The sequence below is a fragment of the Podarcis vaucheri genome (genome assembly GCF_965113315.1).
Source record: "Podarcis vaucheri genome assembly, chromosome: 5".
In the NCBI taxonomy this organism is placed as follows: domain Eukaryota; kingdom Metazoa; phylum Chordata; class Lepidosauria; order Squamata; family Lacertidae; genus Podarcis; species Podarcis vaucheri.
Genome location: NC_138763.1, coordinates 29024625 through 29037603, shown reverse-complemented (window position 1 = coordinate 29037603; position 12979 = coordinate 29024625). Strand labels below are relative to the sequence as shown.

The 12979-nt window shown below is 47.8% G+C and overlaps 1 protein-coding gene and 1 long non-coding RNA gene across 4 annotated transcripts in view; one reads left to right on the top strand and one right to left on the bottom strand.

Moving 5' to 3' along the window:
• LOC309533370 overlaps positions 1-2141 on the bottom strand; it is a 45039-nt gene extending 42898 nt beyond the window's left edge. For all 3 annotated transcript variants that reach the window (XR_014220177.1, XR_014220178.1, XR_014220179.1), the window contains exon 1: positions 1069-2141. This is a non-coding gene — a long non-coding RNA (uncharacterized lncRNA). The remainder of the gene's footprint in view (positions 1-1068) is intronic.
• An 11-nt stretch (positions 2142-2152) lies between these two features.
• On the top strand, positions 2153-4627 carry CHST2 (carbohydrate sulfotransferase 2). The gene has a single exon (XM_082224450.1). It carries the CDS (start codon positions 2783-2785, stop codon positions 4106-4108), a length of 1326 nt encoding a protein of 441 aa, XP_082080576.1. The 5' UTR covers positions 2153-2782; the 3' UTR covers positions 4109-4627.
• Positions 4628-12979: the final 8352 nt, after the last annotated feature.

Sequence of the window (12979 nt, the reverse complement as noted above, 5' to 3'; positions counted from 1 at the left end):
TAGCCCAACCCTATCCACCCCCATCCCCTTATCACATACATACTATAGAGATCTGATTGCATTGCATTCAGGGTTGGACACAGCTGCTGCATGAAAAACTTAAGAGATGCAATATTGCAGTGTGGGAACATCTTCCCTTTGTTTCTTGTTTACTTCACTTGATGACTAATATACGATACCTCTGCTGTTGGAATGTCTGCACTGACTTTTCAGTCTCATCTTTCAAAATGTTCACAACCACCACCATCTCTGGAGCTAAGTATTTAGTTTCTTTGCGGCCAACTCAGTGCATCTTATGGAATGTCCTATAATCCACAATGCCTCAAATAACCTGTCAGCCTTTAAAGTGCCTCATTATTCTTTTCTGGGGGGCAACAGGCAAAAAGCGCAATCTTAGGATAGCTGTCCAGCCCATTTTAATTAGGAGAAGGGCTGAAGCCCGGGGATAGATGCTCTGGATGCAGAAGGTCCCAGGTTCATTCCTGACATCTGCAGGTACAGCTGGATAACCCCCCTGCCTGAAACCCAGGAGAGCCACTGCCAGTCAGTGTAGACATTATGGGGCCAGATGGACTGATGATCTGGCTTGGCAGATGGCAGTTTCCTATACTCCTAAGCAGCAAAAGCATCTCAAGGATCATCTCACTCTCAGCGGTTTCTTACATGAACATACCACATCTTTCAGGCTGCAATTCTATGCACTCTTTCCAGAGATGAAATCCCACTCAACACAGTGGGACTTACTTCTGTGCAAGCACGCCCAGGAATGTGCCGATAGCAATCTTTTGCAGGTGTGCACGAAATTGTTCTGCGTTTTCAGCTTGCCTGTCTGCCTGACTCTACCGTATCCTGCATGAGTTTAACACGGTTGTTTAGAAACAGCAAGGATTTTGTTGCTGGGGCTGTTTTTCACGAAATGTATATCCCGCTCGGTTGTAAGGAAACCCCAAAGCTGTTTATATAAAAAGAATGCAACAATGAAATTACCGCCACTTCCCCAAATAAAAATATTAAAAGCAACTATTTAAAGCATTCGAAAACAATTAAAACCAACGGTAAATTAAAAACCTGATTTAAACGCGTGTCAACATTCCACACGTCTACTGCTGTTCATGCCGGTATCTTGCGGGAGCAGCAGCAGCAATAGGAACAGAGGCGCAGGACGAAACTTTTCTAAAAAGAAAAGCGGAATCTGCTCAATAGATTCCTTATAAAACGGGACTGTCTGACGCGAGCGTGCTGGCCTGCGATTCCTTGGAAAGAAGCAGCAGCGGAAGATTCCTATCGGGACTAGCAGAGAAGCTCAGCGGGCTGCACTTTGGGAAAACTTTCCCCAGCGCCCATCTCCCAACGGAGGGGATTGTGTGGCGGGGCGGACTGGAGTGGGAGCAGGCGGCACGCGGGCGGGAGGGGGAGCCCTGTGGCGATGCGGGCAGCCAGCTGAGCAGAGCTGCCCTTCCTTGCCAGCCGGCCAGCCAGCCAGCCAGCCAGGCTCCGCGGCAGAGCCTTAAACACCCAGCAGCAGCATCCCTGACCCGGGGAAGGGAGGGGAGGGGTAGGGGAGTCAGCGGCAAGAGTGGCAGGCGCGGCATCCAATGAGGAGGCCCGGAGAGGGCCGCGGGGGCCGGGCGCGGGCGGCTGCGTTGGAGGCTGCAGCTCCTCGGCCATTCAGCAGAGGGGGAAGCGAGCCGGGCGGGCGTCGCTGCTGGAGCGCCGCTGCTATTGCCGCCTCCGCCGCTGCTGGTGCCTCTGGGCTCCGATTGCGTCGCGCTCTCTCTCTGCCTGGCGGGCAAAGAAGTGCTTCGCTCCCAAAGTCTCCATGGGCTGGCGATGGAGCGGCGCCGCCTGAGCATTGCAGAGACCTCGCCGCCGCCGGCTGCTGCTGCTGCTGCAGGGAGGCCGGTTCTTCTTCCTCCTCCTTCTCCTCTTCTTCCTCCCCTCCGACTGGATCGAGTGCCTGGCAGGCGCTTGGGAGCGATGGGCAGCCGCGGCGGGAGCACGCAAGTCGGAGGGATCTTCTCCAGCGAGCCGTTCGCATCGCCCTAGCGGATCCCCGCATCCGGCCTCGTCTCTTTCCTCTTCCTCCGGCCAGAGCCTCCTGGACCAGCCCGCATCGGCGCAAGGCAGGCAGGCAGGCGGCTGGGGGAGAAGGAGGGAGCCTCGGCTGCTTCGCTTGCGCCCGCCACCCACTCCTAGGAAAACGACCCGAAAAAAACCAGGCGCAATGCACTTTTCCGGATATCGGCGGCTCGACAGGGGCCTCTGCAACTTTCCCCGCTCCCCCGGCTCTGCCTCCGCTCCCCGCCTGGCGCTTGGGCTGCAGAGCGGAAACTCCTCGGGCTGGCGGAGGAACTGACTGAGCACCATCCCTTTGCTGGGATGATGCGTTAACTTGGTGCAGAGCAGTCCCCTCCTCCTCCTCCTCTTCTGCCTCCTCTCTGCCCGCTTGGCTGGGCATCTGCTGGCGCTGGGGGGCTGCTCCCAAGTCCTGCGAAGAAAAGAGCTTGGGAAGGTAGCTAGGGAACAGCGGCTTCTGCTTCCACAGAGCCCTGGGGGGAGCTGCCCCATGCCCCCAGCAGGGTGCAGTGGGCACCCAGGAGAACAGCGGCGACAAGGGGCTGCCCCCAAGGACAGCCAGCTTCCCTGAGAGACATGGACATGCCCTCTCTGCCCGGGAGAAAGCCCCTGGGCGTCCGGACCCACCTTGGCGCAAGCGCCTGCCTGTGATGTGCAACAGTTGGCAGGGCTGGTTCCCCCGCCCTGGCTCCAAACCGCCGCCAGCATGAAGGTGTTCCGCAGGAAGGCGCTGGTGCTGTGCCTGGGCTACGTACTCCTCCTGCTCCTGACGATGCTCAATTTGCTGGACTATAAGTGGCACAAGGGGCCTCAGCAGTGCAGCGAGCCCTCGCCCGCCCGCCGCACCCCTTACCCTCAGCAGCTGCCTTATTACACCTACCAGTCCCAGTCGGACACTCGGGCCCTCTACGGCCCCCCTGTGCCCCTCGCCCGCAAGCGGCAGCTGGTCTACATCTTCACCACGTGGCGGTCGGGGTCCTCCTTCTTTGGGGAGCTCTTCAACCAGAACCCGGAGGTCTTCTTCCTCTACGAGCCGGTGTGGCACGTGTGGCAGAAGCTGTACCCCGGCGACGCCGTCTCCCTGCAAGGCGCGGCGCGGGACATGCTAAGTTCCCTGTACCGCTGCGACCTCTCCGTCTTCCAGCTCTACAGCACGGCCGGGGTGGGGAAGAACCTCACCACGCTGGGCATTTTCGGGGCGGCCACCAACAAAGTGATCTGCTCCTCGCCGCTCTGCCCAGCCTACCGCAAGGAAGTGGTGGGCATGGTGGACGACAAGCTGTGCAAGAAGTGCCCTCCGCAGCAGCTGCACCTCCTCCAGGAAGAGTGCCTCAAGTATCACACTCTGGTCATCAAGGGCGTGAGGGTCTTCGATATCGGAGTGCTGGCGCCGCTCATGCAAGACCCTTCCTTGGCTCTCAAAGTCATCCACTTGGTCCGGGACCCCCGCGCAGTGGCCAGCTCCAGGATCAAGTCCCGCCACGGGCTGATCCGTGAGAGCCTGCAGGTGGTGAGGAGCAGGGACCCCCGGATCCATCGCATGCCCTTCCTGGATGCTGGCCACAAGCTGAACAGCAAGAAGGAAGGGGGAGGTGGCTCTGACTACCACGCCTTAGGGGCCATGGAGGTGATCTGCGGGAGCATGGCCAAGACCTTGCAAACTGCGTTGCGCCCGCCTGACTGGCTGAAGGGTAACTACATGGCTGTCCGCTATGAGGACCTGGTAGTGGACCCCATCAAGACTTTGCGGCAGGTGTACGGGTTTGTCAACCTGGCGGTGAGCCCGGAGATGGAGAAGTTTGCTCTCAACATGACCAGTGGGCCTGGATACTCTTCCAAGCCCTTTGTGGTTTCTGCCAGGAATGCTAGCCAGGCAGTGAATGCCTGGAGGACAGCGCTAAGCTTTCTGCAGATCAAGCAAGTTGAGGAGTATTGCCACCAGCCCATGGCCATTCTAGGCTATGAGAGAGTCAACGGCCCAGAAGAAGTCAAGGACCTCAGCAAAACCTTGCTCAGGAAGCCAAAGTTGTGAATGGGCTGCATGCCTTCTGCAGAAAAGGGGTTGGATTGGAGAGCGGGTTACAACTTTGCTGAGAATTATGTTTACCTGAGAGACAGAGAGCAAGCAAAACGTGGCTCTTTCATGAGGACATATCATTGAAGAAGACCACCACAATCCTCCAGGGACTATTGAGGATAACATACATCCATGTTTCTCCATTGCTGGGCTGTCAATAATTTAAAACACACACACACACACCAGTGAGTATTTGTGAGGCCTCTTTTCTCTCCCAAAGTGTGCAAGGCACGTGATTCAGTATGTACCAGAACCTTTACATACATACTTCTTGTTGTGATGGTGATCATGAAGGACTTGCACAATTGCTGAAGCAGTGTTTTTTTTTTTGGGGGGGGAGGGTTGGGGCAGCAAGGAGGAAGGTAAGGTGGGGGAATACTCCATAAAACAGAATTCAGAGGACTGGACTTTTGTATAAATGTTTAAATGTGATATTAATAAAGAAATCAATAAAAGATGCTGATTTTACAATGACTTAACTGTTTGGGAGGTTGCACGTATCGATTTCTGCTCATTTTGAATCTACAGGGCATTGCTACAGAAATGTTGCTTGCGTTTGTTGAGATAGCAGTTGGAAAAGCGTGGATTGCGTGTGGCTGTGTGTTTTACAATGCAACCATCCCCACGAAAGTTAGGGATGTTAAAAAGTACCCCTAACAGACTCTGTGCAGGTGGAGGTTTTAATGGCAGATAGACATAATTGCAGGAACTTTTTAGTAAATACTCCCAGGTTGAGGAAAAAAAGTAGAAGTGAAATAGTTTTAAACTTCCATAGCGATAACATTACAGCCTTTTGCCAATCTGGCAGTATTTGTATTTGCATTGAAGTTTGGAGGTTGCTGTATGTACATAGTTTCCAATGATACCTATTTCAGTTGCGAAATGAAAACAGCTTTTTATAGATATTTCTGTCATGGCATCATGAGACAAGTGTCAAAAGGAAGCAGTGACACAAGAGGCCATTTCTCTGTAGAAAGCTCAAATCACGTTGCAACGTTCTTCTCTTGCATGCACTGATAAGGTGTATTCTGTGAAGCGAAACGTATTGTTCTTACTATGAAGTGATGGGTAAATCCCAGAGTCATTACCATAGCAAGGTTTTGGAGAGACACCCATCCACTGTGATATTTGCAGCCTCTTACAATAATATCTGATAAAAGTAAGAGACTTTCAGCCTTACTAATTTGCCGGAGGAGCCTTTTTTTTGCAAAAATCCTAAACAATGTCCTTTGATGTGCAGACTGTAGCTACCGTACTTTGTTTCAGTCTTGTTCATTGTTCTCCAAGTGCTTTCTTAAATGAAAATAATTTCTTACAAGGTCTGAGGCTTAAATGAAATCAAATTGTCTCCCTTCTATACTGTGTCAATTAATGAAAATGGAGCTTCCCAGGGACATTGCCTACTTAGATATTGTGCCGTGAGACAACAGAGATAATTTCTCCAGGGAATATAATGATGAGATCTAGGAAAGCTATTTCTAGGAGTAAGGTACTGAAGAGCGATTGTCTGTGAAAGCTGTGATAAAGTTTCTTATCCTAACAATGAATTTTACGTTAAAGAAACAGATGATAGACAGACTGCTGAGCTAATATTTTCATAATAGTACAACTGCAGCTTGGGAAAAGAAGCAAATGCTATCTTAAGTCTGCAGCCCTATTCTTACTTGGGAGTAAGCTCTGTTCAGCCCAGTGGGACTTGATTTTCTTAATATTCAAGTTTGGGATTGGGCTGCAAATTAGCCAGTTTCATACAGTGAAGAAACCAGCAAATGCTGCTGATTATTTTCTAATGATAGTCCTTCATAAGAACTGAAATAATTACTATTGGCTCACCAACAGCATGAGAAGAAATGCTATTGTGGCAGCTCTGCTTGTAAAACGGAGTTTCAAAAATAGTCCTAATGGAAAGCTTCTAGAGTTTGAACACATCTCTGGGGAAACTGAGTGGTGACTTCAAGAGTTAATTATCAACAACATGTATCTTAATTGAATTATCCTAACAGCAGAACTAAGTGCCTGTTACCACATCAGTATTCCAGGTATTAACAGGATCCCAAGCATTTTGTATGAGGCTGTTTGCCTCACTTCATTTCAATTCCACCTCCAGAGGTACCATTTGATTTCGGGCAATTAAGCCTGCAGTCCCATCTGCACTTATATTAATGGAATGTACAACTTAGCTTCTGAGAGTAGACATGCCTAAGATTGTGCTGCTAAATAGTTTTCCCCCACCCTGGTCACCTACTGTTCCATTAAGTGCCTCTCTTCTTCCATTGTATACATCCAGTTCTACCTTTGCCAACCTGGTACCTTCCTATGATGCTATGGACCACTGCTCCCATCAGCTGTGGGAGTTGAAGTTCAAAACATCTGGAGGCACCAGGTTGGTGAACGCTGTGCTGATTCACGGCTGATGGACGCACTCTGTATCCATAAGCACTGAGATTAAGGAGGTGAGCTCCCTCTACTGGGATTGTGGTGCCTTTCTGCGCTCACTGCCATAAGGAGAGGATGCCGGCTACTCTTCTGAGGGCATTGCCTTGAAGAAAGAAGTCCTGCTGAGTCAAGTGCTAAGGGACTTGGAATATTGGTTTCTGGCTTCCTTCTGCCAGCGGTTCTGCCTCCCTAAGACCAAATCTCATTCACCTTTCTTTGCCAGGAACAGGTGCTGCATTGTTGGGAAAAATGAGTTTATTCTCGAGAGCACGATAAAAAGCATTCACACAGCATATTATGTCCGAAATGCCATTTCAACCTACCATTCGGAAATGTACTTCTAATCCTCAAATAGTTTCCTCCCCGCATCCTGTTCAAATGCTCTCCACCAGAGAGATTTTAGATGTGATACATTTGCTGTAGAAAGCTAAGATCATCTCTAGGGGGAAAGGGGGGGGGGCAGGAAACAACAGCACCAGGTAGGACAGGTTTAACTAGGTGTCATTGGATTTTGAGTTTTATCACTGAAGTGTATTAGAAAAGGATATAGATAACATGGATAAGTGAAAGCATTTTGTGTATTTATTTATAACATACCTATCTTTCAGGCTCTTGTCAAGGCAGGTAGTAACTTGCTTCCTTATTGCATGCAGTCTGGTGTAATTCCTGTTTGGCTGATGGGAATCTGGTGTGGAGGGGATAGTAACTTGCCCAAGGCTTATTGGAACATAACTGTTATGAGTTGGTGGTGGGGTAGGCTGTATGTCTGAGACCCTTCTAATTCCTGGGTCCAGCATGGATTCAATTCCTGGAATAGCCAGGCTAGCTTCCTGGTGAAGTGATGGCCTTCTAAGTATGGACTATTATGGTAACAAAGGAAGTGGCTCTCTGCCCAACAGAAAATGAGTGGGCCCGGTCCCTCAACTCACTGGTCAAGACAAAGGCCAGAGTGGAGAGTTGAGTTACGTGAGCTAAAAGCTGGAAGCAAAGGCAGCAGGTTGGGAAGACCAAGAGTCAGAGCCATGCCTGATATCTGCTGGAATTCAAGGCTGTGGCCATGGGAGAATCAAGACCTTATTGGGAAGTTAATGCTGTGAACCCCTCCATGGTAGGCTCAGGTGTATATGTGTGTAAAGAAACCATATATCCTAAAGATACCACAGATTCCGCTGTCCCTCATTCCGAGGAAACATGAACCCTGGGTAAGTGTCTGGAACCCCTGGAATCCTGCACCACTCAGGGATTGGGGTGCAACAATATGAGGGTGTCTTATACTCAGCCTATCCATTGGTTCTTGCTCAGTCATGTCTAGTGTGACTTCCAGCAGCTCCTTAATGTCTCAAGAAATAGACTTTTCCCATGCTTACTGCTGGGGAAATCTGTAACTAGAGACCACAATCTCTTCTGCATGCAAAGGATGGGCTCTGTGATAGAGCTATAAGCACTCCTCCCTTGTCAACTAATGGGCCTTTCCCATCCAATAAGGAAAGCTTCCCAGTAATCTGTGGTTGCATGATGGTTATAGGTCCATTTCCACACTTTTATCCCCTGTGTGCTGTGCGCACACATATGTGTGTGTGTGTGTGTGTGTGTATATATATATATATATATATATATATATATATGCAGGTTTTGGTGTCTTCGGGTGTCTTCCCGTGTAAGAGTCGGGGTGTCTGTGCGACGTTTCGACGAGGTCTCACTCGTCATCTTCAGGCTGGTGCTTTCGGCTTCTTGTTACTGGAACAGAGCAGAGTCTGGTGTTTGAGTTCCTATAAATACTGTTGAGGGGTGTGGTGTATAGCCTCCAACGTTCTGGGCAAAGAGGAAGTTCCTAGATTAGTGTGCCTTTTCTTCTTTTGTTCCTTAATTACTTGAGGGATATCTTGGGTGATTTCATGAGTGATATTCAGAATATCACTGCAATCCCCCTGCAATCCCTACACAGATCTGGCTGGCACAAGGCACAAAACCATAGCTCGCCCCTATACACGAAGCCAAGCCAGAGCACAACTAAATGCAGCACAGCCATCTTCTCAGAAAAACTCTTCACAAGCTCAAGAGGTCAAGACACGAAAGCTTTAGCAACTAATCTACACTTAATGACCCACCCAGTGATATTCTGAATATCACTCATGAAATCACCCAAGATATCCCTCAAGTAATTAAGGAACAAAAGAAGAAAAGGCACACTAATCTAGGAACTTCCTCTTTGCCCAGAACGTTGGAGGCTATACACCACACCCCTCAACAGTATTTATAGGAACTCAAACACCAGACTCTGCTCTGTTCCAGTAACAAGAAGCCGAAAGCACCAGCCTGAAGATGACGAGTGAGACCTCGTCGAAACGTCGCACAGACACCCCGACTCTTACACGGGAAGACACCCGAAGACACCAAAACCTGCATTCCTGTACCCGTGAAAATCTACGAAAGCATATATATATATATATATATATATATATATATATATATATATATGCATATGCATGCCCTGCTATCTGTCTGCTTTCCTCCAACTAACTAGACTAGAGAATAGTGTACATCATTTACTGTGTGCACCTGTGATAATGTTGCAATTATTTCAGGTGCTCCTGAAAGTGAGAGATAAATGCTATTGGCATGAGCCAGATGATGTAGGATTTAGATCAAATTATCCTATATCTCTCTATAATATATATGACATTGTGGCATGCATGCACAACTATGCACAGATAGTAAACAGTAATAATGCCTCCATTACTGCAGTGTGAGCATCTCCATAAGTGAAAAGCATAGCAGCATTTGCTTTTATTGTCTTTTTTAAAAAACCATGATACAAACTCATAAAGAGATGCTTTCTTTTACAAGGGGTAGTCAGTGAAACTCTCATTAGGGCTTATCAGCAAACCAAAGCTGGTGACTGCCTCTTTCTTCTGCAGCAAGCATGATTTAAACAGCTGTCCTAATGACTGAAAAAGGAGGTATAAATTTAAATCAGGTGGGGAACCTGTGGCCCTCCAGATGTTGCTGGACCTCAACTCCCATTGTCTCTGAACATTGGCCATCTTGGCTGGGGCTGATGGGAGCTGGAATCCAATAACACCTGGAAGGCACAAGTTGCCCACCCCTGATTCAAATTGACACATGTTGTAACCAGACGTCCCCAGACTTTCAGTATATCCACTGAACTCAGTGGGACTTCAGTCAGTCATGATTTCAGTGGGTCAACTCTAAGCATCCAGATGCTGAACTCCAGCTCCCATCAGCACCACCTTGCCCTTCCAACAGGGCTGATGGAGTTGTAGTCCAATAACATCTGGGAGGTTGCAGTCTTACATAATTTGCTTTCTCCCTGTTAGTTGGTATGAAGGCTGGGGGTTATCAAATGTGATTGGATATACGGTACTGCTCACATCTAATATTATTGACTACAAGAGGCCAGTAACGTCCACATTTTTATTAAGTGGGCTTACCATGACTGTTGCCTTTGTTCCAGCCCCCAAGACATGACTTCAGCCGTACAAGTATCCTTGTGTAGTATTGTCTTCCATATCTTGATTTATTTCCCAGCATATGATTTGTGAATTACTAGTATGCTATGACACACAAGACATAACTGCTAGGCTGGATGGCTGGGGAGAAGCTCTTTTGTTCCAGACCTTGCTTTATTTTTTCCTGTATGTTCTATAATGTGAGAGATCTTTACCATGTGCTTAAACCTTTGTTGTTGCAAAATGCACATATGCAAATTGAGGAGTAGCTCTGTAAACTTTTTGCAGCGAAAAACAACAGAGTCTTGTGTGATGTTAAAGACAAGCAATCTTAGGATGGAATAAAGTTTCATGGACTACAGTCCAGTTCATCGGATATATGAAGTATTATCCTGTGATATAGGTGTATATATATCCATAGCTGGAGTGGGGCATTGTAAACAGTGAGATCAGGAAAACAATGAAATGCAGAAAACTACAAATGACATTAGAAAAAAATAGCCTTTCACGCACAAAAAACACAATTGTGTTGATAACACACACATCATGGCATTGGGAAGCCAATTAATACATGTAGCATGACAAAAACAAACAAACAAACCACCATCGTGCCAATACAATCCACAAGTGATAGAATCAAACATCTTGCAGTTCAGTGTTTTCACATTGTAATAGTCCATGAAAGCTTGTGCTAAATCTGTTAGATGTCATTAGGCACTTTATTGTTTTTAATGATTCGTTCAGGCTGTTGCTATTTGGTTGCATAATGTGGGAATGTGTGGGTGTCCTGATAATGAGTGCAAAGGAAATGGCTGCTTGGATCATAGCAAAAGTACAGGCCAGAAATCTTTCTATCCCTGGAGCTTAGGAGAAAGATCCCTCCAAGCGAACAATGGGCTTCTTTAATCTCTGCTTTGATCATCAAGGAAAAGGAAGACTCTGGTTTGCCTGCAGCAATCTTCGAACTCAACAGTTCCATACTGAAGGGCTCTTATTTGCACTTCCTTGTAAGGAAAGGGGTGTATAGCTAGCCTAAAGCTATGCACTCCCCCCCCCCTTTTCTGAGCAGTGTGTGAAAATTCCCACACTGAAGTTACTGAATTTCTTTCCAAGAAAGGCAGCTTTGAAGAATAAAGAACTTTGTTAGATAAATAAATGATAAATGAATTAAAGGCACACTTTTATTTGAATCTGGGATACTGCTTTTTGTTAAAGGAGAACAATAGCCCTACTCTTCTTATGGTGAACGAATCTAGTTCTAGGGGGTTGGACTCGATGGCCCTTGTGGTCTCTTCCAACTCTATGATTCTATGAGTTCCATTTGTGTATTGTGACCCATTACCTAAGAAAGGTTGCACTTGGGGGAAATGGTTCATAGGCGTTGTTGGCATCCGTCTGTCTCAATAGACAATGCAGTGCACATCTGGGGGTGAAGTCAAAGCATTAGCAGCACCAAAGTGACCTCCCTGGGGTGTAAGCTTGGGCAGGGTGTATGGAGGTCCTGAGCTGCCCAGATGACAATGCCTGGCTCTCGGCCTTGCTGATGTGGTCCAAAGGAAAGGAGAGCGATACATTTGGCACCAGCTTGGCTACAGGAGTTGCCAGAAGGTGTACAATGAGCCATCGAACTGTCTTAGGGACTCAACTCCAGATTTGTGTAGGGTTAGCTTTTTCTTCTCCCACAGATATCCTGCAAGGCAGTGGAGGTTTAGGACCAGAGTTTTCTTTCTCCTAGGTGGGCTACCTTCCCAGGTTGGCGAGCCCCATCTGCCACTCACTTCCTTCTACAGCACGTGCAGAAACTGCCTTCTTGACCATTGGACCCATAGTTGGTCTTGACTGAATCTGCTAGAGCCTATCTTTGTATGCAAGGGAAGTCACCAAGGTTTTGACACCCATTGACTACCCTCACCTGGTTTAGCCAGCCTGTCAAAGCAGTTCCCCAGGGTGTGGATGCTGTCGCATGCTGAAAGCTTCTAGGGGCCACAGGTGAGATCTGAGCACAGAGTGGGGACCAAAGGTGAACGAAGTACCCAAGAAGGAGCATGGCGCGTCCCCCACAGAGGTACTACCCCATACAGACCTCAGGGGTGGGTTACAACAATTAAAAACAACAACACATTATTACAATCAATTGGGTGAGTCTAGAAATCATAGAATCATAGAACTGTAGCGTTCGAAGGGACTTCAAGGGCCACCTAGCTTAACCCCCTGCAATGCTGGAATCTCAGTGAAACCAGCCATTACAGATGGCCATCCAACCTCTGCTTAAAAACCTCAAATGAAATAAAAAAAACTTCAATAATGACTATGCTGTCAAGGGATACCCACCCAACAGGAGTTAAACACAAGATGTGCACACAGTGGCTTTCTATACTTGGCTTGTATATGAGGTCTGGTTACTTTTTGCTTGATAAGTTCACTAATTACTGTATTTTTCGCTCTACAAGACGCACTTTTCCCTCCTAAAAAGTAAGGGGAAATGTGTGTGCGTCTGATGGAGCGAGTGCAGGCGGGAGGCTCTGCTCAGCGCTCCCTTTAAAGAGCCGTGTGGAGTGTGTGCGCGGCTCTTGGGGGCTTTTCCCCGAGGAGGGAGAAGGGCTGCCCTTCTTCCTCCTCGTGGAAAAGCCCCCAAGAGCTGCACACACACTCCGTGTGCTCTTTAAAGGGAGCGCGGCTCTTGGGGGAGCCTTAGCCGTGCGTCTTATGGTCTGGTGCGTCTTATAGAGCGAGAAATATGGTTCTCCACACAGAAAGAGTTCAGGTGTCTAAGTGTGATGTGAAACTTAGTTTTAGAGTCTGTTCCTGTCATCACTGTTTCTAAACTTGTTTAAATAAAATTTATACTGTACTTATTTTTTAAAAAGGAAGAAAAATGGACCCTGGGGAATCGGCCACATAGAAGATGCCACATCTGATC

Coding starts and splice junctions, on each gene's coding strand:
- CHST2 (XM_082224450.1), top strand. CDS start 2,783: ATGAAGGTGTTCCGCAGGAAGGCGCTGGTGCTGTGCCTGGGCTACGTA.